The sequence below is a fragment of the Aythya fuligula genome, chromosome 2, assembly GCF_009819795.1.
Source record: "Aythya fuligula isolate bAytFul2 chromosome 2, bAytFul2.pri, whole genome shotgun sequence".
In the NCBI taxonomy this organism is placed as follows: Eukaryota; Metazoa; Chordata; class Aves; order Anseriformes; family Anatidae; genus Aythya; species Aythya fuligula.
In genome coordinates this window covers 10,461,590-10,486,920 of record NC_045560.1, presented here as the reverse complement: position 1 = coordinate 10,486,920, position 25,331 = coordinate 10,461,590, and the positions used below count along the sequence as shown (strand labels likewise).

Here is a 25,331-nt window from a genome sequence, read left to right as displayed (position 1 = left end):
ATTTACTGCAAAAGTCATTAGCCATTAGAGAGTACTAACCAGAAGTTGGATTTATTTCATTGTGTTAGTTGTCAGTATTACTCTTGGATAACTGTCCCCTTTTCATGTAACTCAGAGACGCTCAGAGCCATAGCAAGACAACTTTGTAATCCAAGACAAGACCTTTCCTTTTTTTTATTGAATACTCCAATTTCTTCTCCTAGTCTCCTCCCTCCCAGCCTTTCAGCCACCTTCCTCATGGACCTGCAGCTCCTTCCCTTGAAACCCGAAGTCTGGCTTAAACATATTTGCCCCAGCTGGTATCCCTGTTGGCCTTCCTTGCTATGATTCCAGAGGAACTGAGACTTGTGCAATAGCCAGGAATCACTGGTTGCCTACCTTTATAATTGATGACAGAGGTTTGTTTTGGGCTTTTAAAACCCCTTGGAACAATAACATAGGGGAAAAACTGTGTATTGCATTTGCAGGTAAAATGCAAGGGAAGGATGGCCAGTAAGTTTGAGGGGCAGTTTATAAATTAAAATGATACTGATGATCTGCACGTATGATCTGAAAAATTAGGTGCTTTTCAAAAGAGGACATGTTATCCCATATTAACATGGAATAAGAAGGGCTGTCTGACAGGAATAGATCTGTAGTCATGCTGTATCATGTTGTTACAAAACATAAATACCATCTTGACTATAGAATGGAGTGTAGCCTTGCCTCTAAGATGTGTGGACTAATCCTTCTGTTCTGCTTTGACATTAGTAAGGCCCTGATTTTGGACACAGCTATTGAGGATGGAGACCAACTAAAATGAATCTGGAGGGCAGCAGTGATGATAATGAGTAAGCTAGAAAACATGACCAGCAGAGAAAGAATAACAAGAATGCGCTGAGCCTTAGGAGAAAAAAATGAGGAAGGAAAGGACACAAGACTGCTGCAGAGAGTTTTTCATGTTCATCAAAGAACAAAAAGCTTAAATTCCAGCAAGGAACATACCAGTAGGGCTTTAAAAAGCCTTTGAATGATAAGGAGAGTTAAACGTTTTGATCAATGTGTCTGGGGATATTGTGCAGTATCTGTGTTTGAAGGTCTTAAGTACAATAATCTTAGACCCTAACATATCTAAATAAGTACTTTTGGAAGACTGCTTAATTTTACTTTACACACACACACAAAAATATTTCTTTATTTGTTTAAAAAAGCCAAGCTTCTTCCTCCCCTCCCCAGTTTCATTATATTGTATGTTCCTTCTGAAACAGAAATGTCAAAACTGAACGCTAGGAATCTTGTCACACAGGCTGGCCAATATATGGATGTGACATCCCCAAAGAAAATGTAAAAAAAAAAAAAAAAAATATTTCTGCATGAAGCTTAAAATCTTTTTTCAATTTTTAGTCCCTTCTAAGTTTGTATTTCATGAAAGCATTTCTTTTGGCAGAGCATTAATTATCTTGTTTTCTGTTCATCATCCAGCATGTTTACAAAAGCCACTATGCAATTATTTTTTTTGCCATATATTACAGCTTTAAAGCAGAATTCTCCCTTTAAATAGAAATATGTGCTTGTAAAAAAGCCAGACATAAGTATACTGCTTTGAAATAGGTTTTACGTCAAAAATATATTTCCTGAAATTACCTCTTTTGCATCGAATGCTATCAAAAATTTTCCATCCTATTTTTGTAATTTACACGTGTCACTTAAAGAACAATCTATTGTTAGTAAAATAAAATGCAAAACTTTGCTTAGTTAATGGAAAACAGTCAGGTGTTTTGTTTTGTTTGAACTATATCAGTTCAAACTCCTCCTGTTAGTTTACTCAGTTAAAGACATGCAAGTAAAGTATATTTATTTCTAGACAGCATGCAGTCTTTTATATCATTCATCTGGTTAAGAGTCTCAAACAACTAAATTTTTTATAATAATCTATGTCTTGTTAATACTTCGAGCATAGTAATTCCTCCTACAAAAGCGTTCCTTCACATAACCATTTGATTTACCACAGTAGCTTCTATGTTGGGAAAATATATGCAGCCAAATTTTAAAAAGGTTAATACAGAAGGTAGTGCTTAGAACAGCAAGCTCTCAATACAATCTGTTTTATGAAGGTTCTTTATTACTATAAAAGAGCTGTTAAGGAGAGCTGATAAGAACTGATAAGTGTATTGAAAGGATGTACCTCAGTTTAAAAGCAGAATACAAACATTCAGAGAGGATATGGGGGAAAAAAAGCTTTGTCCATTTTTATTTACTTATTTTTGTTTGTTTGTTTTAGTGATCCCATCATTGTTTTGTTTGAAAGATTTGTGTGGTCTTTTTTTTTTTTTTTTTGGTCCTATGTTTTCATGTAATAATTAATTAACCTAATGAAATTGCTTCATTGCATGACTTTACTAACCCTTCCTGTGTTCATTCTCTCCTGACTTAAAAGCATAATCCATTAGAATTTAACCCTGATGGCTTGAAGAAGGCTGCTGTTCAGAAAGCCCTAAAGGTAAAACTAATATAGTTGTCCATTTAAGGTCACAACAGTAATTGGAAGTGCACAAATGCCTGCAACACTTTCCTTGCAACAGTGAATGGAATTTCTTATGCCAGATCTGTATTTAGTGCAATTCAGTTTTATTTACCATCTGATTTCAAGAAATGGTCAAGATGCTGGTAAAATTCTATGGTGTGTGGTAATCTGAATTTTAAATCAGTCAAGTAGAGCATTGGCTGCTTTAGAAGACCAAAATAAATTAATCCTGAGAACTAGTGTGAAGAAGTATTTAAAGAACAAAGCCGACATGAAAGCTAAGACATCTTTTACATACTGATACTTTACTGCTCAACTCTGAATGACTAGCCAACAAAATCAATGTCTTACGTATTTTTGAATTAATCATTTTTCTGTTAGATGTTTTTGGAAGCTTTTACATCTTTTATATGAAAGCTGAATAAATTCAGCCCAGCCTTTTGATATGGAAGACTTCATGTTGACTGGCAAACTTGGAAGGCACAAACCAAGTTCTCAGCTGGAGGAACTTGGACAATAGGCAGGCTATAGTAGACTGAATATCCTGTCAACAGCAAAGTGGCAGATGTTAGGGGTGTGTTACTGTCTATTTAGCATGCATTATTATTTATATTTATGTATGAGAATAAGCAACAGGGTCTTTTTGCAAACTAGTGAAGTTTCTTCATTTTATGAAAAAAGGGAGCTTTAGACACCTTTTTATGGGTGAAGAAAAAATGAAACAAATTTCTCTTACCATTTTTCCCACCGTCAGCTGGAATGTAATCTGACTTTCTTTGTATTCCTTAGACCTTGTAGGTTGTTGTCTTTGATTAAGGCTATATACCTTTTATTAGAAATCACAAAAGAAAGGCAGCATTCATCCAAGAAAGGAGTGATTTCTACCAGCTTTTTTTTCTAGAGGAAACTATTGTTAATAAGCAGTGTGTCACAGTGTCACATTAAAATCAACTAATATTAGTAGAAGTATGATGTCAAAAACATAAATTCAGATCCAAAATTACCTTAAAATACACTCATTATTAATTTAAAAAAAATAAATTATTTGAATTATTTGTGACCTTACATGCATAAAGTAGATTTTAACTAACTTTCTGTTTACAGTTTCCTACAGGTAGAACTCAAAGTATATTAACTATGCATACTGTACTGTCTAGGCCTTTTAAACTGCATTAACACCTACTTGAGATGATTAACTTTCATGTCTAACTTTTCTTTCTGACAATTTTTGTAGTTAATTTAAAATTTTTGAAAAAATGTGTTATTGGGAATGTTCCTTTGTGTATGTAATTTGTTTCTAAACTGATGTTTATTTTCACAGTTTGATGTAATGCTATACAGCTGGTGAGCAAGGCTCAGATATGGCAGATGGTTGATTCTCTAGTAAAGAGTATTTGGTAAACTGTAGAAATATACGTCAGGTACATCATAGTGAATCTTCTTTCTCCCCAGACTGAAAGTGGGGAATATCAATGTTCTGGTATTACATCTAGCTTAACAATAATACTGCCATGTAAATAAAGTGAACTTTCTGAGTTTGTGTTTTTTCCATATCTTCCATCTATATGCCTTACTCATTTTGCAATTTTAACTATGCTTCATGGGCTTTGGGGGTTGTTGTATACTCATTAAAGGATTTGCACCTTTTCAGTTTCATCCAAAGAAAACAGAAAAGAGTCTAAAATTCCTGTTTATTTCTAATGTTTTGTTTTAGTTTACTTAGGGAAGTTGGACACCTTCATGTTAATGTGTTCACCAGCCACTAGCCAGTCTGCCATTCCAGCCTGTTGAATAAAATGCTGAGAATAATAGATAGTCATACAGTAGAATGCAAATTAATTGTATTTTTAAGATGCAGACATTTAAGTTTCAGAGGAGACATTTAGGAGAAGAGTTTAGTCTGAAGACAAAGTTTTTGCTTTTTCTTTACCAGTCAGGAAAGAAAATAAACAGCAATCCCAACCCACTTGTTTTGCTGTCAGTTGGACACAAGGCACAGGAAAGTAAGGTAAGTTCCTGCTCTCTGTACCTGTCTCTGTCTACAGACATTTCGTAGCACATTGTGATTGGTATTGGCTATCAAGCCCTTGAGCACATCCACTGCTCTAAAAGTTATCACCAGAACTGAAATTTCCGATGAGGACCCAAGTATTGAATGGGTTCTTAATTCAAGATGTCTGTGAGTAGAGACCAGATTTGTAAATGTCCTTTCATAGTAGGTTCTGATCTGCAGCTGGGATTCCTGCCACAGTAGTTGTGTAAGTAACACTGTGAGCAAAACACAGGCTTCAAAACACTGATCAGGATTTGAAAATGCGTAGACAGAAATGTCTAGGTTGGAGGGGACCAAGAAGCTCATCTGGTACAACCTTCAGTTTAAAGTAGGACCTTTGATTAACCAAAGTGCTGTGTAGCTGTCATGGGTATTTCCAGCAGAGGAAATTCTACCACTTCTACAGGCATCCTATTTCAATGTTTTATTGTTTTCATGGTGAAGAATTTTATGTATATGAAAAATAAGAATTTCCCCTGAAGCAGCTGGTGGCTATTGTCTCTTGTCCTGCCATTATGTATCCTTGTCAATGAGTACCTCCACCTGGTCTATAACTACTTTTCAGATATTAGATTAGATCCCCCCTCCACTGCCTTGACAAGAGCTTTATTAGACAAACATATTTTACAATTTGTCTGTGTCCTGTTCTTTCTGTTCTCTGACTTTAGATTCGATACAAGACCAATGAACCAGTATGGGAGGAAAACTTTACTTTCTTTGTACACAACCCCAAAAGACAAGATCTTGAAGTTGAGGTACATTGTCTCACTCTTTAGATACCTTTCTTTTTTAAGACATTTCAGTAGAAATATTTAGATGTTATAGGCTGTTACGACATAACTATTATATTGTGAACACCATTACAGTTATGCTTAAATTGTTTTTTAATACTAGGCTATGAAATGTTATTAAAAATTAAAAAAAATATTATACCCAGTCTTTCAGTAGAACATGCTTGATGACTGTTATATTTAAATACATAACCTATGAGAAGAAAAGTAATTTTTGATGTCTGTTTTCAATCTTAAGTCTTCTCAATTGCTAGCAGAAATACCATTACGTATGGCTGATTTTGTTACCTTTCTCATACTGAGGAAGTCTTTGCTTTATCCAAATACCATATCCCCTTACACTGCTGAAATGTTATCCATGTAGTAAATGAGGGCTGTCGTAGTTGCTATTTCTCTAACAGTTATGGGAACTCATTTTGCACAGGCCATTAGGAAACCACAGATATTTTGATCAGGGATCAACTAGATATATATTCTAGATGTCGATGTAGTTGGTTAGTTGTCTTGCTGTAGTTATCTTGTTAGTATGTCTTGCTGTAGAAGATAGGGATGAAGAAAGTAGGCATGAAGTATATTTGCTATTTTCTTCTTCAGTGTAAAGTAGTTTTATGATCAGGGAAGCTTGATTGAAGAACTATCTATGTTCCTTGTGCTTTTGTGCTTTTCTTTTTAAATAAAACTGTCATTTCATTTCTTTCTGTGATTTTTTACAAAGTAGATGATAACAACATTACTTACCTTCTGTGTTCTTTCAGGTGAGGGATGAACAGCACCAGTGTTCTCTGGGGAACCTCAAACTGCCTCTAAGTCAGTTGCTAGAGAGTGAAGATTTAACTATGCATCAGCGGTTCCACCTGAGCAACTCTGGTCCAAACAGCACTATAAACATGAAGATTGCACTCAGGGTACTCTTAAAACTTTTCACATTGTAAATATATGAAAGTGTATTTAAGACTATTATGATTTCTGGTCCTTTGTCTTTATGAAGAAGATGGTACCTCTCCTTGGCTGTCTGTCACAATGCCTTGTGTCCTTTGGCCAGCAGTGATACGAAGTACACAAAGATATTCTATAATTCAAATACATTCTATTTCAAAACCAGAAATTCTTGGAACAAAACAGTAATCTGCTTTAATTAAGACTGAGTTTCCCCTTGTTTTTAGGCTTGGAAACTGTATGGAATCTGAATTCCTGCTAGTCTTTTATGAATTAATCTTGATCTTACAGTCACTGTAAGATCACTGAAATCGTTATCTTGCAGAAATGGAACAGAGGTCATCATGGTCAAAAAAAAAATAATAAAGTTTACGCAGAAAGGAAGTACCTTCGTAGTACTAGAAAAATTCAGACCAACTTTCAAGTACATTGGAGACTTCATCAAAAAGCTTGCATGCTTGAAAGTTGGTTTTTGTTTTCCCCCAGGTAATTTTTTTGCATAATACATCAGGGCACCTCTTTGGAACACTTCTGTTAATTTCTGTTATTTGTTCTTTTATATGGCACTTTATGTAATATATTTGTAATATGAAACTATTTCCTATTGTAAATGAGTGTGACCAAAATTTTTGGTCCTGGTTTACTGTCTTAATTTAACAACTTGTCACTAAGTACTCTCTGTAAAAACAAATATATTCCTCTTTTTTGTAGTATAGTAATATTGTATGTATTTTAACTGTATCTAGGTCCTTTCTCTTGAAAAGCAAGCAAGATCTCCAGATCATCAACACTCAGCCCAAGTAAAAAGGCCGTCTGTTTCCAAAGATGCAAGAAAATCATCTTTTAAGCCTCAGGTTCCTGTCTCACCACCACTTGATTCAAACAAACCTGTTCCAGCCTCCCCAGTGACTGACAGTGATAAAAAGACAGATGTGGCTGAAAAAAGTCAGCCTCCCAATGCCAGTCCTCAGTGGCCAACAGATCTCAGCCGAAGTTCTTCGAGTCTTCATGCCTCTAACTTCAATTATTCTCCCAGCCACCTCTCAGTCAAGGAACCAACTCCTAGCATAGCCTCAGACATATCTCTGCCCATTGCTACACAGGAGCTACGGCAAAGACTACGACAACTTGAAAAGTATGATGTTAATTACTTGTTTTGCAATGCATCTAAGTTCCTTTATAAGAAAATGTTATGCAGCCAAAGAAATAGCTCAATTTGCATTTCAGTAATATTTTTCCTGTTGCAGATTGAGCCTGGAATTAGAAAATCAGCCTTTGAACTTTCTGCTTCCTCTTGGTACCTCAGTTAGACAGATTTTGCAATTAGAAGTTACTACACCATTGTTGTGATCTGCAAGATAAAGTCCACCTTGCTCTCATTACTGCACTGACTATGTAGTGCTGAAAAGAGTAGAATGGTGAGAAGGAAGGATTTGTGTTGGTAAAACATTAGTCACACTCATGCCAGTAGTTGCTTGTTTCACCACTGAATCATATTAGCATTAAGCCAATTTAAGCTTACTATAGCTGGTCTTCTTCATAAATTACACAGAGGGATAGTTGACTATAAAGAATGCTAAGTGACTGGTCAGTTGTTATTCAGTTAATGAGGATTGCTGCAACTATGATTTCTTAAATTCTCTATTTTTTTTTTACTTACCTCAAAGGGCAGCTATACTTACCAGTCAAGGTAGCAGAGCAGCTATCCTACTCTGAATAGGAGAACAGAAGCCATTAGATCCCTGTTTAAGTTGGAAGCTTCTCTATGAATCTAAGTAGATTCATAGAGAAAGACAGAGAGTACTCAGAGGAGTATGACTCAGTCTTTAATATAACGTTTGTTTTAAGGAATTAAAGACCATGGTTTAATCTGCTGTTGACTGTCTCTTCAATCTATACAAGCCTACCTGCTTCTGTGCTCCAGTTCCCTATTCATCTTTAGGGTCCTTTGTCTTCATTTTGTCAGTCTCTCTTTTAGTCCAAAACTGGGTTAGACTTAATTATGATAAATGTTGAAATACTACTTATTATTTAACACACAAATTTAATACTTCATTATTTGCCAAGAGTGGTAAAGCTATGGCTAAGGAGGTCCTTTATTGCAAGCCCCATGTATTTAGGTACTCTGACCTTTATTCTTCTTATTTTTTTTAGTAAGAAAATACTGAACAGGAATATTTCATTCTAGCCTATTGATCAATGGCCTAAACTATGAGAAACTGATGAAGATTTGAAACTGATGTGAAGATTTCACATTTGTGTTCTCTCGTCTTTCACGTTGGTGCAGTGACAGTTGAAATAGATAATACAATATTTCTGGAAATACTGTTCTGAAGTACTTAATGAATTTCAGTTGGATCTTACTGTAAACATGTTACTTAAAAGCGTATAATATTCTGCTTTTTCACCACAGTGGAACAACTTTGGGGCAGTCTCCATTAGGACAGATACAGCTAACAATTCGTCATAGTTCACAAAGAAACAAACTGATTGTGGTAGTGCATTCCTGCAGGTGAGCATAAGACACCAAATCTTATTTTTAGTTCTTGATATATGACTTTGTCATATCTTGACATACCCTCTTAAACTGTTTGATTGCATGGATGGTCTTCATTACTTTTAAAATGACATGCTGACTGTAATTATTTGTAAATACAAAATCATACAGAGCTAGACTTACAACAGAATCGGTTAAAACTGAGGATTTCGCTGTGTTTTTTCCTTTGCCTATATCAGATTTTAGATTGAAATGGTATGTAGATTTCTACCAGAAGTGTCTAAAATCTTTATCTAACAGCATGACTTTTTCATGGAATGACAAAAAGCATGATTTTTGGAAAGCCACATGCAAGCACTGAATTGGATTCAAGAAACATTAAGTTTCCAGCTCTGCTGTCTACTTACCATTTATCTGACCTTGTACAAGCTACTGCTTAGCAGTTTTTAGATTTTTTTTCCACTGTTTTATGTATTAGAATGTAGCCAATATGTAGCCATACTTTGTGCAGGATATCCCAGAACTGATTTATGTAAGGATTCTAAAATACAGTTATCATAAAGATGCAGATGATTCTCAAACGGGTGTTATGTTTCTAGAAATATTTTTCCACAAGTTTGATACTTCATGCATGGGAAACATCAAAGATATGTATGTGGTGATGAAGTGAACTTTGTTTAAATATAGAGTGCTAAATTAAGGGATAGTAGTGTGGACACATGCTTAGCAATGTCTCATTTATTTTCTAAAAATGTTTTTCCTTGTTCTTCACTGGTCACAGAAATCTAATAGCATTTTCTGAAGAAGGATCCGATCCATATGTTCGAATGTATTTATTGCCTGATAAGAGAAGATCAGGAAGAAGAAAAACACATGTATCAAAGAAGACCTTAAACCCAGTGTTTGATCAAATGTATGTTCTAAACTGTGTGTAGTAGTTCTATATCATGTAATTATAAAGCTGCCAAACCAAGGTTTCTCAGCTTACCTGAATGGGTGAGTTGTTGAAACTCCCAGTTGTCACCACCAGACTTGCTCATACATTTCTCTTCCTCTACAGATAGCTCTTTCCATCCTTCTGTTACCTGTTTTCACTATAACCCTTCTTACTCTGTCACCAGCCACTCCTCTCTTCTGCCTTATCCCATGTTGCATTCTGTTTGTGTGAGTAGCTAAGAAGCAACACGCACTCCTGGGGCAGCTGGTTGGAACATGAGTGCCTTTTGGTTGGCCAGTATGGCTGGTATTGCCAATGTAGCCTTCTTGACAAGAAGCATGTAGATGTAGATTCTGACTGGCCAGTTTGCTGGCTTGTCTCCTCTGTAGGACTGGCCAGGCAGTGTTTGTACATGATCAAATTGCTTGGTCAATCTACTCTGTGGTACTTCTCAGCATCCAGTGAGTCAGGAAATTTCCATGTGGATTAAATCCTGACCAACAGGTTGGGATTTGTGCAAGCTTGTGCAGAATTTCATTGCATACAGATCCTTATCTTTGTACTTAGCTTTCTGATGATGGTTTCACTCAGATACATACCTCTTCCTCCCTCACCCATCACTTCTCAATAACGAAGAGCATTCTCTATAGATAGGAAATTAGTTTGGGGAAAAAAAACACTTCAGTACATTCTGTCCAAGGAAATCTGTAAATTGTTAGTTAGAGGCTCTGGTAGATACACCTGGTACTGCAGCTCGCTCCTGTTTATCCCAGGATTTGTTCTTCTGTGCTTTTCAAAGTAAAAGGTATTGCAAAGCGGTAAAGCTGCTTAAAAACTGTAGTGACAAACAGATGTAGGTTGCGGTGCAATCCTGCCCTTACTTTCTGTAAGTTTCAGATCTAGCAAACAAAATGCGTTCTTTCTTAAAAGTTGATAGTTTCCTTGGTGTGAAAATGAGCTCTGGTTCTAGAGGAATGAAGATCAAGACTGATCAGTCTTTTCATTCTGGAGAATAATGCTGAGCTGTCAAGATAGTAGGATTCTTCACTTTCTTCTCTGTAGAGTCAGTGATTGGCCTTTTATTTGTTTTGTTTGTTGCTTTTAGCAATGGGACAGAAGTATCAAATGTTTGATGTTGATTTGGTATTAATATTGATCAAAGTATAGAAGAAAAATTTTCGGCAAAACTCTGGGATTTTTTCTCTCATCATTTATCTCAAGGCTTTTTTGGGGGGAATTTGTTTGGGGAGGGGCATAATTTGTTTTAGATTTGAATTGCTGTTTTGCTGTAGGAACTGAACTTGCACTTCAGTTACAGCATTCTCTCTAAAGCATCACTTTTTTCTGTCAGATTTGATTTCAGTGTTTCCCTCCCTGAAGTACAGAGAAGAACACTAGATGTAGCAGTAAAGAACAGTGGTGGTTTCTTGTCCAAAGATAAAGGGCTGCTTGGCAAAGTAAGTTGAAAATAAGCAAATTCCTTTAGTACTGTATGTTGTTATATAAAGATTAAAATTCTCTTGTGCAATGAGCTTGTTAGTGTTGACTGACATAGCTGATTCAGGTAGAAAGCTTTCAAAAATTATAGATGGCTTAGATGTCAGGCTTCAGTAAAGGAAGGAATGAAGTGCTAAGGATGAGAGGACCTACATCAGACTGTGAGGTAGTAATCTCTTCTAGAGAATGGTAAGTTTTGAGGCTGGCAGTAAAAAAAAAAAAAAAAAAAAAAAAAAAAAAAAAAAAAAAGTAATAATAACCCTGCATGTCTGATTTATTAATTATACAGTCAGAGAAACTAAATAACAGCCAGTAGAAAACTACTGGTATCTCAGGAAATGGTCTGGCAAAATTGCTGGTCTTAAACACAGGTGGTTCAGACATCTTATTTGCAGCAGCGGTGAGAGCTTTTGCATTATGTCAAACCTAAAGGACAAGAAAAATTACACATTTATGCTTAGTAATTAAAATTCCAGAAGATCCATGAAAAAGAACTACTGGAGGCATTCCTAATGCCAGAACCAGCTACTGTGTTTATACCTTCACTGTTCAACAGGCACGCATTAAATCACTGTGTTTCCTACACATAGGAACAGTGTGTTCTTACACCCATGCAGATTGCCATATTCAAACTCTGTAAAGAGGATGACCACGATTCTAATCTCTCTCAGTTTATGGCGAATGGTGTTCTTAATTTTCCTGTTTACAAGGACGTCTGTTAGCATAAATACATCATTTGACTGCCATATCCTTTGTTCAGAAGTTATGCTTGTGAGGTGCTCTGGGACCAGTTTAAGGGTGCAGATTTTTAGCTTAAAACTAGCAGTTTGAAACTGTATTACAAGCCTACAGATAGAAGTTAGCTATGATGGTGAGATTGTAAAACATGTTGTTTATTAATAGTATTATTTATCCTGTAGTTGACAGGATTGTCAAATTTAGTCTTTAAAAGATGTTGAATGAAAGAGACAAGGTGTTAATCACTAATTTCAACTTTCCACAGGTATTGATACCTCTGGCATCTGAAGAACTTGCTAAAGGCTGGACCCAGTGGTAAGTATATTTCCTTTATTAATAATAATATTGCATACTAATAACTTGTATGTTATTAGTGTTAATAATATATGCTAAATGTAAAAACACTTTCCTTTGTTCTCTTTGTTTTCAGGTATGACTTAACAGAGGATGGTACAAGACCACACGGTGCAAGCTAGGTCCATGGAAAATGGGAATTCCCGACACATACCTTTGCCAACCTTTATATATTTTTTAAGCATTGTTCTCACAGATGTACCAATATTATTTTTATAGCTTTACCAATTTAGTTGTTAGACACATCCCCAATAATTTTATAACACTTGGTCATTTTATGTAGACATACAGTTTCTCATTGTTAAATTTTGTATTTTAATTTGCTCAACAATTTTCCACGTTACTGTCATGTGCAATCGTAAAGTAACCTTTTGTGTTTAAGTTCATCTTTATGGTGGTTATACTTATTAGAAAGTGAAAAGATGTTTCCTGCCTTGTTTTATATCTCACCAAGCTATACTGTACCATGTAAATATATACTATTTTTTTATAATTCTTTCATGCTGGTTTGAATTAAGAAGAAAATTAGATAAAGGATATAGGTATTTTCTTCTAAATGCATGTTAATTTCTTCAAATGAATCTCTTTTGTCTTTGCAGCACAATGGTCTTAATGTTAATCATTTTGTGATATTCTTCAAAAACAAACTGCAGAAAAATGTTTTTACTTTATTGTGCTTCTGGCCCAGTGTGGCAACTTTAAAATGTACAAAACATTAACATTTTAGTATTTATATATAAATGTATTATTGGAAAATCATGCTATAGAATATTATAAACAGAAATGAGAATTCTATAAATATTGTATAAAGAGAGGTCCATGAATCACAATTTATAAATTTGAGTTTTCATTTAATGGAGTAAACATTACAAACAGTACAGTTTGTTATACAGGTTCACTTGGGTTTTGTTATTTATTCCTGTACTCTACAGTACTGAACACGTGACCCTTTGAAGGCATGAGGACATGGATTTTACTGTATTATAAACAAATCTCTATTTAGAACTGTCCTGTCTGCCTTGTTTCACCGATAAGGAATACAAATCGGCGTGCAATGTAAGTTCATACAGTAGGCATACGTACAAAACATATGTCCTTTTTATTATAGAATACTATGCTAAATGTTTTATTATTCTATACCTTCTGTAATACTACAATGGAACACCAATATGTAAGAAAGTGTGAAACTGAGTTGAAAGTGACTGTCTTTACAGTTGCCTCATTGCTACCTAGCATGTTTGGTGCATGAAGAAAATGCACGTCAGTGGTCCACACAGCTTTCTTGAGAAATAATGGCGTTCTACTGAAGCATTGCCATAGTCTGCTGCAAGATCAGTAGTGATACTCAAACTGATAAAAGTAGACAGTTGCAAGTTGAAGGGAGAGTATCAGCCTCAACAGCTGAGCTCACAGCTCTAGTTTTATGAATTATGGGGTGTTTTTGTATCCTGAACTGATTTTTCTTTTGCTGGTAAGTTTTCTCAGACTGTTATTAAAAAAAAAAAAAAAAATGTGCATTATGAATCCAAGAGAACAGTTGAGCTCTTTCAGAGCCAACAGCCTCATTCTTGGATAAGTATGCAATTAGACAGAAGAAGTACATTATTTAGCTAAGATTCTAGAATGATCTCTCAGCCAAGAAAGAATTTTAAAGCATAACAATAAACTCCTGAAATTAGCTTTATTGTAAAATTACTGATGGAACCTTAATTCTAGATGTAGAATATGCCTACATTACTAGATGTACCAAAGTGCCTACCATAGATGTAGCTTTTTGTCTTTTTCAAGTTTAAGAATTGACTTACTTCAGTTTGTCAAAATTCAATTTAACATTTCTCACATAGATGTGACACACATACACCTCTATATAGTGATGGCCTTCTTATTGCCACATTTTGTACAAGACAATTTTTGCAAACAAACCTACGTTATAGATTTTGCTGCTGTTTTTCTGAGGGACTGGGCAATAGAGAGAGGTTCTATGTAAGACATGTTTCTGTTTGAAGGCTTCACTTTATATTGGATTGTATGAGTGTCTATATACATATACACTCATCTGTTCATCTAAAATATATATATTATGGAACAGATTTTCTTTGCTAGATCTCTGTTAAAATGCTAGGAATGAAAAAACGGGATTATCGTTAATGCAATGGAAATACAAAAAGCAAAAGGCATTTTAAGAAAGAGGTGTGCATGCAGTAGTTCAGCACAATTGTCTTTTGCCTTGATTCAGCCAGAGGTGGAAGGACTTTTGCATTACATCTTAGCCAGTAACTCAGCAGAATCTGATCCCAAGCATGCAGATAAGCAGTTAGACTGATACAGTGCTTCAAGTCTTAAGTGAGGTCTGGGGACTGATGTTGGAAGTCTGCACTTGAACAAAAAGAGCGCGTATTTTGTCTTCTGAAGTCTCCAGGGGAAAAGGTGCTGTGTTTGGGTAAACACAAGATGATACCACAAAGTGAGGAACTGAATAAATTGTAGAGGACAGGTTTTCAAAAAAGCTCAGGACCCCCCATTAGGGATAGATTCGTAAGAGAAGTGCAGTTCCTATTTAGGAATCCGAAATGGAGAGAATGTAATTCAGCAACAATGCAAATTCCATAATTCCGATTGGCAGGTAGCAGTCATGGATGCCACAGTATTTAGAAATGTTTAGGAGAGTGAATCTGGATCAGAATAAGATTGCCTATTGTTGGTAGTGGAAGCAAACCTTTGTATCGTAGTTACCAGGTTCTGAGTGTTCTGTTTGTATGGAAGTAGCGAGGACAAACACCACTTTTCCTCTGGGCAAAAATTGCACTTCATTATCAAGTCAATGTACTCAGTATCAACTGATAGCTTTTCATGTAGTTCTTGTTTATCCTGTGCCTTAAAATACGAACATATGAAGATGTTTAAGAAATGGCTAAAATGAGCTTTGTTACATGTATGTATCAACCACAGTCTCTAGTATTGAAACTGTTTTTAGGATTACTCTGCTTCACTGACGTGAAAACCAGCTCTCTTTTACCGCAGTGATACAGCCCAAACTCAAATCAGCATGCATATCAATCAAGTTTGGGTTAAAAGAATTTTAGTTTCGTCTTGAATCCTTTATCAGAGCTGCAGCTAATGGTGAGAGTTGAAATGAGAACAAAGGGTAATCAATTTTGTACAGATTGCCTTTTTTGCTCATGTAATTCTACATTATGATGCATGTATTCAATAAATGGTTCATATGGAAGTCAGTGTCTTGCTTCCCTCTACACACACCCCGTTTTTTTCTCTTTTGTATTTCCTGTCTGAATTTGTAATCTAAGCAAATTTTATCCTGTTAAAATAGCCACATGTTCCAACTACTGCAACCTAGGTGGCCTTGCTGTGAGGTGTACAGGCAGATTTGGGGGTTTTACATGAGAGAAAGTGGAGTGAGAAGTACAGGATGAATCCCTGAACTGGGGAATTCCATGCTTGTTGGTTTGGAACAGGTTCACACTTAAATTGAACAAAGAACATATTAAATCTTTATTTCTTTTTCCTCATAATATAATCAATTAAACAATTTCTTACAATTCTAGCACATACTAATTGTCATGAAATATGTTTTCAAATGCATGTGGAACTTAAATATTTATAACACCTCTTCCCTTAAACAGCTAAAACGTGTCTCAATTCCTAATAATCAGGTTTCATCATCCGTAGATAAAAACTGCAGATGTTCATAACCTGGACACTGTTGTATTTTGAAGGGACCCCACAGGATACACATTATTGGTGCTAACTACAAAATTACAAGGTTTGGGTTGTAGAAGGGCTTTTTGGAGGAGGTATCTTCCTTCGTAGCAGAATAAATGTTTTCTGTTGATCAAAGGGAGGACAAATTTAGATCCAAATCAAACCTTCCCTTCAGGTGGTAACTGGACCCGCACTTGCAAAGCATGCTGCCTGTGTTCATGAGAACTTGTCAGAGTATATAACAGTCCAGATGGGCTTGGTTACTGATCTGATGGGCTCAGCCAAACCTAGACTTTTCTTAATATTGGTTGCAATGTGTAAACCGTTTTGGACCATCCTTTAGTTTCCATCTTAGAGCGTATTTGTCAATATTGATACCAATACAGTTATTTCAGCTAAGAGTTGAATAAAAAAATAGTTTCCTGTGTGGTTTCTGCTTTAATTATTTTAATTATGTGTATTTCCCCCCCCCCCAGACAAACTGAATGTTGGATGGTACCTTGGACATTTGGTATAAAGAACCAAAAATTCAGATGGTCCCCAGACCTATTTGTGGCTGTAGCTGGCTGCTGAAGGATTTGAGCTATTTCATGACAAATATTGTTTTTATACACCTTAACAAAGTGTCTACCTTTATCATTGTGTGCTCTTCTGCTAATTTCTAAGGCTTATTGTCAGGCTCTCATCAATATTCTCTGCCATCTTCTGAAATACATTATCTGAAAATTGCAAAGCAGCTGAAGTAAGAAACCCACTTGTATTTCTATAAGTGCTATGTCGTGAGCTTAGCTGCCAGATTAGATGGCAGCTCTGGGAGCAAAGTTCTCTCATCTGTATTCATGTGGTAGGGGTGATGCTCTCTGTTCTCACCATCTGCAGGGAATACTGCTTGCCAGTCACCTACAGTGGGATCCAATTTGAGCAGACTGCTGCATATCTGTTTCCTCAGATGCAACTGAAGTGAAGCCAACCTGTCTCCTTTTGTTCCTGTGAGCGCTCAGTAGCCATACACTTCACTGCAAAGGAGTTAAGGGCTAACAGGGACCATTCTTCCCTTTAACTTCCATGCAGAAACAGGTATGAGGACGCAAAGCCAGTCAAGATGCCATCCTTATACTGGGGCTGTACATGTTAACATCCCAGGGGACCACAGCTGGGGTGATTCTTGGCATGGGGACAATGGGACCGTGGGACCCACTACTGCCAGAACCTGATAACCCAACTGCCCCCACTGATGGCTGTGCAGCCTGAGAAGTGACGTACAGAAGAAAGTCACAAAGTCCCAGCATCCTGGCTGTCCTGTGACTTCATTTACCAGTGCATAGTGAGAACCTGTTGTGTAGCTGTGTGGATCAACTTGTTTTGTTTTGTTTTGTTTTATTTTTGTTTTGCTTAATGGAATTGTTGTAAGCAGAAGTTTGAACTAGAAGACGTGGAGGTCCCTTCCAACATGAATTATTCTATAACTCTTGAGTACATTTTTTCATGTTAAGTAAATGCATTTTTGGTCCTTTGCAGCAGGTCTTCATGGGCATTTTGCTTCCTGACTCTCAGAGGTGGGCTTGGAGCAACACTGGCTGAGCACAAAAACAGGGAAAAGTTGCAATCTTCGATAAGCGAGTGTGTAAAAATTATTTAGTAATTAAAAATGTTACGTATATAATTTGAGCTATAACATAGATAATGCTAGCAAAATGACAGTTGTCTCTAGGTTCTGAATGAAGATCACTGATTTTACTGGTAACTGGGGAGAGATCCCTAAAGTAAAGAAAAAAAAGTGCTCACATTTAATGGTCACTGTTTCCAACACAGAATTTCAGAACAGTGTTTTGTTTTGTTTTTTAATTCAAGTGGATTTGCAAGCTCATGTGTTATTCGACAAACACTCAGAGACTGATAACTGGAGCTTCGTGCAGATTAATAATTTAATAAATACTCTGCAAGTCAGTTCCATGCAGCCTTCAGCATGGGAGAAATACCTTCACCGATACTCCAGGTATTTTGTGTGCTTTTCAGTTGCTATCTAGAAGTTAAGTTCAAGTTACCAGGTTTCAGTGTTTTCAACCTAGAATTGATAAGGCCCTTTATCTGGTTTGGCTTGAATCAAACTATTCTCTAAGCTAAAGTAAACATGATAACCAGTGAACAGGTGCTCTGTTGTGACTTTCAGTTCAGAGCTTAGTTGGATAAATGTGACAGACTCTGACAGCAGCATCCAAATGAAGAACTTTTTTTTTTAAGGCATGTCGCTCCTACAGGTGATGAAAAATGAAATAAAATGTAATTAAGTGAAAATGAGTTCGTGGAAATGGTTGTGACTCATAGACTGGTATTTGTGGCAATGCTAAATCTTCATGTTTCATTAGGTAAATCATTAATATGCAGGTAAAGTGAGTTGGAATTGAAGCCTTAAGATACTAAGAGAGATTTCTGAAACGGTTGTAAATCTTGGAGTCTTATGTAACTTTGCTCTACATCATAGCTTTCATTGTATTTAACATGCTCTTTCTAGTTCAGATTATTGGGAATGAAAATAATACTTATTTTTTAACATTGAATTCGCTTATAAAGCATTTTAATTTTGCTTGTCTTTCACAATGAGACACTAAAGTTTTGGGATTTATAAGTGCCTTTTTTTTTTTTTTTTTTCCTCCTGAAGACACCTTTATATACCACTAGATGGTAGTGCAGATCCTATTCTGAAATCTGCTGCCTGTTCACTTTGTTTCTTGCACAGTAGTTAAGTGGTATAGATCCCTGGTATCTTTGGAAGTGGAGCCTGAAGTCAACGTTGCTGAAAAGCAGTGAAAAATGGGCATACGCCCCAATGTGCTCTGCTTTCCTTCTTTAATCTGAGGCACAGAACTGAGTTTCATAATGGGGTTAATAACATGGGGATTCATTTTGCCAAAACATTTTTATAAAGGCATCTGCTCATCAGGCACTTGGAAATAAAACAACTGGTCCATGATTTGAGGAAGCATGAAACTTCTGGAAGATTCAGGTTCTACATTCTCCAAAATCTAGTGTACATCTGTGTCAGCAATTCAGATAGGTGTTTCATGTCCTGTAAATTTAGCTGCCCTGTAAAATTGGAGTTGATTATATTACTCCCTAGAGGAGTTGATGCAACTCTAAAGGGAGACAGAAGTCAAATTACAGTTTAAGACATGGGAAAGGTTCTTGACCAGCATATTTAAACATTATTACACTTTAAATTTGTATTTCTACTGTTAGCTCAAGAATGAGGCTAGGAACTCAGGATGTCCAACAGTAAAATCCATCATGCAGTAATACCATAAACATAGGGAAAAATGGGCAAAGACAAGGCTATACTAGAAAAATATTATGAAACAATTTTCCTTTGCTTAAGGACACGATCAGAAAATACATGCCAAATGACATAGTCACCAGGTCTTGTGATGCTAGATCTGTTTGATACACAGACCAGGAATAATTGACAGGTATGTCTAAATCTGTGAGCACTTCCAAGAGCCTGACTCCAAACATAACCCCAGATGATATTGCACTGAGCAAGTATTACACTCCCTTAATTCCCTATTTATTTGTTTGTGAATGAAGGAAACTGGGCATGCAGTCTGCAAGAAAAATAGTACAATGGGCTTTGGTTAGGTTCCTGATCTGGATCAGGAACACGGGGAATAGTCATGTCTCAGCCTTGACAAAGCCAACAACGATGTGAGAGACAAATAAATGCTGGTGGGTTCTACAACCAGGGTAAAGTAGTTTGCCACATTAATATGTACACACACATATATGCACATATATGTCTATATATTTATAAAAGCAACCATAAACAAATCATGTCCATTCTGATATACAATGTACTCATGTTTCATACTAAACAGATGGAACAGAGAGAATCTCCTATCTCTGATGCCTCTCTATACAGTATTTTTGTACATCTGAAACAGTTCTTCTCTTTATCCATAAAGTCTAAAATAGCTGAAAGGAGATGGAACCCTGACAAGAGCTGTAGGTCTCTTATAATTCAGAATGTTGCATTTCATAGGGTTAAAGTAGTCTAGACATGGCAGATGTGACTGGTGACTGGAGTGTTTTGCATCTGAAACAAGTGACTAAGTGTACTCATCGATACATAATATTCTGAAGATGCTCATGACTTTATGCTATAACATTCTGTAGTTATGAATACTAATACTTCTTTTGTTTACAGCAAGATGGATATAGCCACACAGATACTGACATGATAGTTTCTTTTTGTGGGCGTTTAATAGCATTTCAGAAATCTCTTTTAATTTTGATGGTACTAATATTTAATGGAGTAAAATTATCGTGATTTAAAACACTGCCTTTAACGAAACAGGTCTAAAAGTAAGAGCATAATAACAACTATTTGATCATAACGCATCATAATAAAGCAAAATAAATAAAGTTGCACTGTTTTCACAGCTGAAACTCATCTTGGTGTGAACGTGCAAGTCACCCAGCAGTACCAGTAAGGTCCCACAGGGTGGCACTTCAGTACTTAAAGAGCATCGAGAGCTACTCCAGGGAGTGGCTTTTAAGAAAAGCTTGTGCATTCCCTGGGCGCATTTTATTTCCGTATTTTTGTTCCAGTTAACAAGTACCTTTTTTTTTTTTTTTTATCTGTTGTGAATGTTTTCTTATTTTTTTTTTTTCTACTTAATCTCTTAAACTCCCAAATTGTTCCATGTTAATATTAATAATTTAAGGGAAATAAGCAGTTTCATGGTCTAATCACGCCACCGTTGAAAACTGACAGTTGCCCCTGAATAAAGGCTGGGATGATTGGCAGTATTACCTTCAGGCAAGGGGAGATCTGGAGAAGTGGAATAGTGTGAAACTTCATCTCTCTCCCATGCTGTTCAGATTATTTATCAAAGTATGAGAAGATCAAAAAAAAAAAAAAAAAAAAAAAGAAATGAAATGAATGCATGTAAATTATTAACAGTGTGCCTCAGAGGATAAGCAGATTCATGGATACTGTATTAACTATAACAAATTATATATTCAAATGGAAAGAAACAGAAGTGAATTGTAAAAGGTTAGTAGATAACGTGTACAATAATCTCATCAGAAATTATCATCTAGAAAAAAATGTTGCAAATAGGAAAAAATAAATAAATAAGTGCCAAGAAAGCATCTGATACTCAGGGCATTGCCTGTTTGTTTATTTTTACAAGTATTTATAGTGTAGACTCATACAGGTTAAAATGGAATATTTGATACAGTCCAACCTGTGATATTCTTGTGAGAGACATTTGTAATTGAGATCTCTCATACAGGCTACCAACAAGAATAAAGACTAGTTTATGAAGTGGTAGCACAAAAGCAAATCTTTATTTGCTGTTGCTCAGCAACCATGTGTGGAAGGCCCATTTTTCATTTTTGCCTTAACTTGACTTGACAGGAAAATGATAATAAATACGAGATTATTATCAAAGGGTATAGATTATTTTGAACAGATGAACAGACATGTCAAAAAGAGGCATGTTATTTGGTACTCGTGAACGGGGGAACATTAGAGAAACTGAAAATAGGGTTATAGCTTCATTACTAGCTTGCAGTTCATGCACGATTCTTGAAGAAAAAAAAAAAAAAAAAAAAAAAAAACAAGAAAAAAAACCCTACAAAACCCTATTCTGCCTCTCTTAGTTTCTCTACCTAGTTCTTTAAAATGAATCATACAGTGTTATTCAGTCTGTTGTTACCTATGTTAACTTTTAGTTTCAATACTATGAAAAAATCCTTCTGTGGTTGCTATGCAACACAAATTATAAGCTAAAATATGTTTTAGTTCATTTGCTAAATGGATATGTGCCTGACTAAATAAACAGTAGCCAGGTGATTAACGTAGCATCTAATTAAAAGACTAATCAAGGTATTAATGAAATATTCAGACCACACAAGAAACATGATAAACAAATCCATCAGTTTGGATCTAAAATGTCAAAGATTCTTAATATATGCAAAAAGAGTAGACATTAGCACAATGTAGAAATGTCAGTTTTCATACTTTTCTATTTGCTTTTGCTATTCTCCAAGTGTGATAATTGCTCATACAACTTATTTCAAGCAAACCACTTCACAATCTTTTTGCAGTTAGCTGAATCTTAAGAAAAAAAAAAAAAAGTCAGGTCTTTGGGATCTGAAACAAACCTAATCCTTGACCCTTCTTTATAGTAGAGCAGCAAGATACTTCCTTCTTTTGGTATTCTGTCCTTGGGAGGCAATGCTTTCACAGGGTGGGGATTAAGGTTGGGCAGAGATTTGTCTCTCCAGGGACCTTTCTCTGTGGCTGTCAGGAGGTTGGTTGATGTTGGTAATTTGCTGGATTGCCTCTTCCACACTTCAAAGGAGACAGGCCTTTGTACAGATGCAAAATGATGTTAAGAGGTACGTGCTTCTTCGGATTCAGGTAGAGACAAAGAGTGGCACTGAACTGCCTGTGCACAAAAGACAGGTTATTTTTGTTGCTCAAGAAAATGAATTTCTTGGCTTCTAACTCCTTCTGCTTTATTGTTCCTTGGGTACACAATCATCTTGGTTACCACTTGTAAGTAACACAACCCATTCGCCAACTCCAAGAGCAATTTCTATCTGGCAAATATTTGTGTTAAAATCAAGTTATTCCAAAAGTTTCTCATATTAGTCACCTGTTAAATTTTTTAACCAATACAAAATAGCAGTAACTATGGGATAATCCTATAATAAACTATTTTTTCATCCTATAGTCTTCAAACTATGTAAAAACAAACATATAGTTTACTTTAAAAATGTAACAGGAAAAGTCTGTAATTCAAATATATATGGCATAAAATGTTCCAGTCTTAATTTTGATTATCAACTAATGCCGTGAGAGAGAGTAACATCAAAGAAAATTCCATGTTAAAAATTAAATGTTAACAGAATACATAAACACTACTTTTAAAAAGGGAATTTGTACATATAATATTAAACTTAATCAGAATTAGATCACATAAAAAAAAAAAAAAAAAGCAATCCAGGAAAGTCCAGTGAGATGTAAGAACTTATATGGAAATTGTTGGGTTTTTGTTTGTGAAGAAAAGCAGCATATGCTGTACTACTGTCAGACAGAAAGTAAAAAATTTCAGTCAAGAATCTCCTCTGAACAGCTAACAACACTGAAAAATATTGAGAAGTGTTATTTGCTACTGCAAATGCAAAATTGAAAGGTAGAAGTTAAGCCCTTAACTTCTTGACATATTGACTCTTCTTGGTTTGTAGAGGAGCTCAAGCAAATGGAACAGGGAATTTTACAAAATTTGAAACCTGCTTATGTTTAATTCAAGAAATTGAGTCCAACTATTTCTGCTCACTATAAAAAAAAAAAAAAAGTTATCAAAGTGTAAATATCATCTAGCCTACACAGTTTCCTGTGGCAAGCAGCTTGGTTAGGTCTTCATCATTTTGGATGAAGAATATGTAATGCATGTATTGTTCACCGTGACTGAGATTAAATGTGTAGCTGTCAACACTAGCAACAGGAACATTGTTGGGGGAAAAAGTCACCAAAGTAATCAGCTGGCTGTTGCAGGCTTTGTGTGTTGACAGAAATTTTTTTTGCAAGAACACTATATCTGTGTTACCAGAGATCCGTGGAAGAAGACATGCTGTTTCTTAGGCATGTTTCTTACTTAGGCTCCATTTTGTATTTAGGCTGTTTCTTATACATGGACTTAACTCAATGTATACTGTCCCAGTATGAAGTCATCAAGACTTAAGAGCTACAGGAAGACAGCAGTGTCTTCTGTATGTAGATTTACTCCATCTGCCCCTTCCAGGTAATTGACTGGACAGGAATTGACTGGATGAGATCATAGAATCATAGACTGGCTGAGATTGGAAGGGATCTTAAGGATCATCTAGTTCCACCCCCCTGCCATGGGCAGGGATGTCACCCACTGGATGCTCAGGGGCCATCCAACATGGTCTTAGACACCTCCAGGGATGGGGCATCCACAGCTTCTCTGGGCAGCCTGTGCCAGTGCCTCACCACCCTCTGAGTGAAGAATTTCCTCCTAATCTCTAATCTAAATCTCACCTCTTCTAGTTTAAAACCATTCCCTCTTGTTCTGTCATTACCTGATTGAGCAAAAAGTTGCTCTCCAACTTTTTTATATCACCCCTTTAAGTATTGAAAAACTGCAATGATGTCACCCCAGACCCTTCTCCAGGCTGAACATCCCCAGCTCTCTTAGCCTCTCTTTATAGAAGTGCTCCAGCCCCTTGATAAATTTTGTGGCCCTCCTCTGGACCAGCTCCACATCCCCACATCCTTCTTGTGCTGGGGCCCCAAACCTGGACGCAGCACTCCAAGTGGGGCCTCACAAGGGCAGAGCAGAGGGGGACAATCACCTCCCTCCCCTGCTGGCCATTCCCTTGTCAATGCAGCCGAGGATGCAGTTGGCCTTGCAAGCACAGACTGCTGTCTCATGTTGAGCTTTTTGTTCAGCAGCACGCCCCAAGTCCTTCTCTTCAGGACTGCTCAATGAGTTCTTCTCCCAGTCTTTGCTCATGTCTGGGATTGCCCTGACCCAGGTGCAGCACCTTGCATTTAGACTTGTTGAACCTCATTAGGTTCACACGGGCCCACTTTTCTGGCTTGTCCAGCTCCTTCTGGATGGCATCCCTTCTTTCTGGTGTATCGACTGCACCACTTAACTTGGTGTCATCTGCAAACTTGCTGAGGGTGCACTCGATCCCACTGTCTATAACATTGATAAAGATATTAAACAGCACGTCTCAAGACAAGTGAGTATTTATTGTAAGGTGAAAACAGTATAGCACCATTTCCGTGTACCCAAGTTTAAAACAGAGCAGAGTTGCCTATATTGGGCTGTCCAGCCGCATCCATCAACAGGACTGTGTAACCCAGCTCATCTCCCCACCTCCCCTGATCCCACCATGACCCCAGCCCCGCCGCCACGTTCCTCAGCCCCCAAAACCCCACCCAGGCACGAGAAAGAAGCCAAACACGCATATTTCGTTTCTCTTTTCGCTTTAATTTCCTGGATTTCACACGCAGAACCCCCCTTCCACAATTAGGCAGTGCCCCTGCCCGCCATGGCAGCGCAGCCTCTCAGCCCGCCCTGACGGCCCTGAGGGGAAGAAGGAAGCAGCGCGGCTCTCGCGAGACGCGAGCTCCGCGCCACCCGCCCGCCCGCGCCCAACGGCCGCCGCGGGACGATTCGAACCCGGCAGCGGAGCGCGCGCGGCGGGGCCCGGCCCGGCGTCGCCTCAGCGTGAGCGGGGCCGCGCCCGGTGCCCCCCGGCCC

At 36.9% G+C, this 25,331-nt stretch overlaps 1 protein-coding gene across 3 annotated transcripts in view; it reads left to right on the top strand.

Moving 5' to 3' along the window:
• ESYT2 (extended synaptotagmin 2) overlaps window positions 1-15,535 on the top strand; it is a 79,969-nt gene extending 64,434 nt beyond the window's left edge. For 2 of the 3 annotated variants that reach the window (XM_032180867.1, XM_032180868.1), the window contains 10 exons: window positions 2,417-2,479; window positions 4,437-4,511; window positions 5,225-5,311; window positions 6,103-6,252; window positions 7,030-7,418; window positions 8,697-8,795; window positions 9,562-9,693; window positions 11,069-11,174; window positions 12,218-12,267; window positions 12,383-15,535. In XM_032180867.1, the coding sequence (XP_032036758.1) occupies window positions 2,417-2,479; window positions 4,437-4,511; window positions 5,225-5,311; window positions 6,103-6,252; window positions 7,030-7,418; window positions 8,697-8,795; window positions 9,562-9,693; window positions 11,069-11,174; window positions 12,218-12,267; window positions 12,383-12,428 (1,197 nt within the window). In that variant the 3' untranslated portion in view covers window positions 12,429-15,535. The remainder of the gene's footprint in view (window positions 1-2,416; window positions 2,480-4,436; window positions 4,512-5,224; window positions 5,312-6,102; window positions 6,253-7,029; window positions 7,419-8,696; window positions 8,796-9,561; window positions 9,694-11,068; window positions 11,175-12,217; window positions 12,268-12,382) is intronic. The other variant, XM_032180869.1, reaches the window with a different exon arrangement.
• The last annotated feature ends 9,796 nt before the right edge of the window (window positions 15,536-25,331 follow it).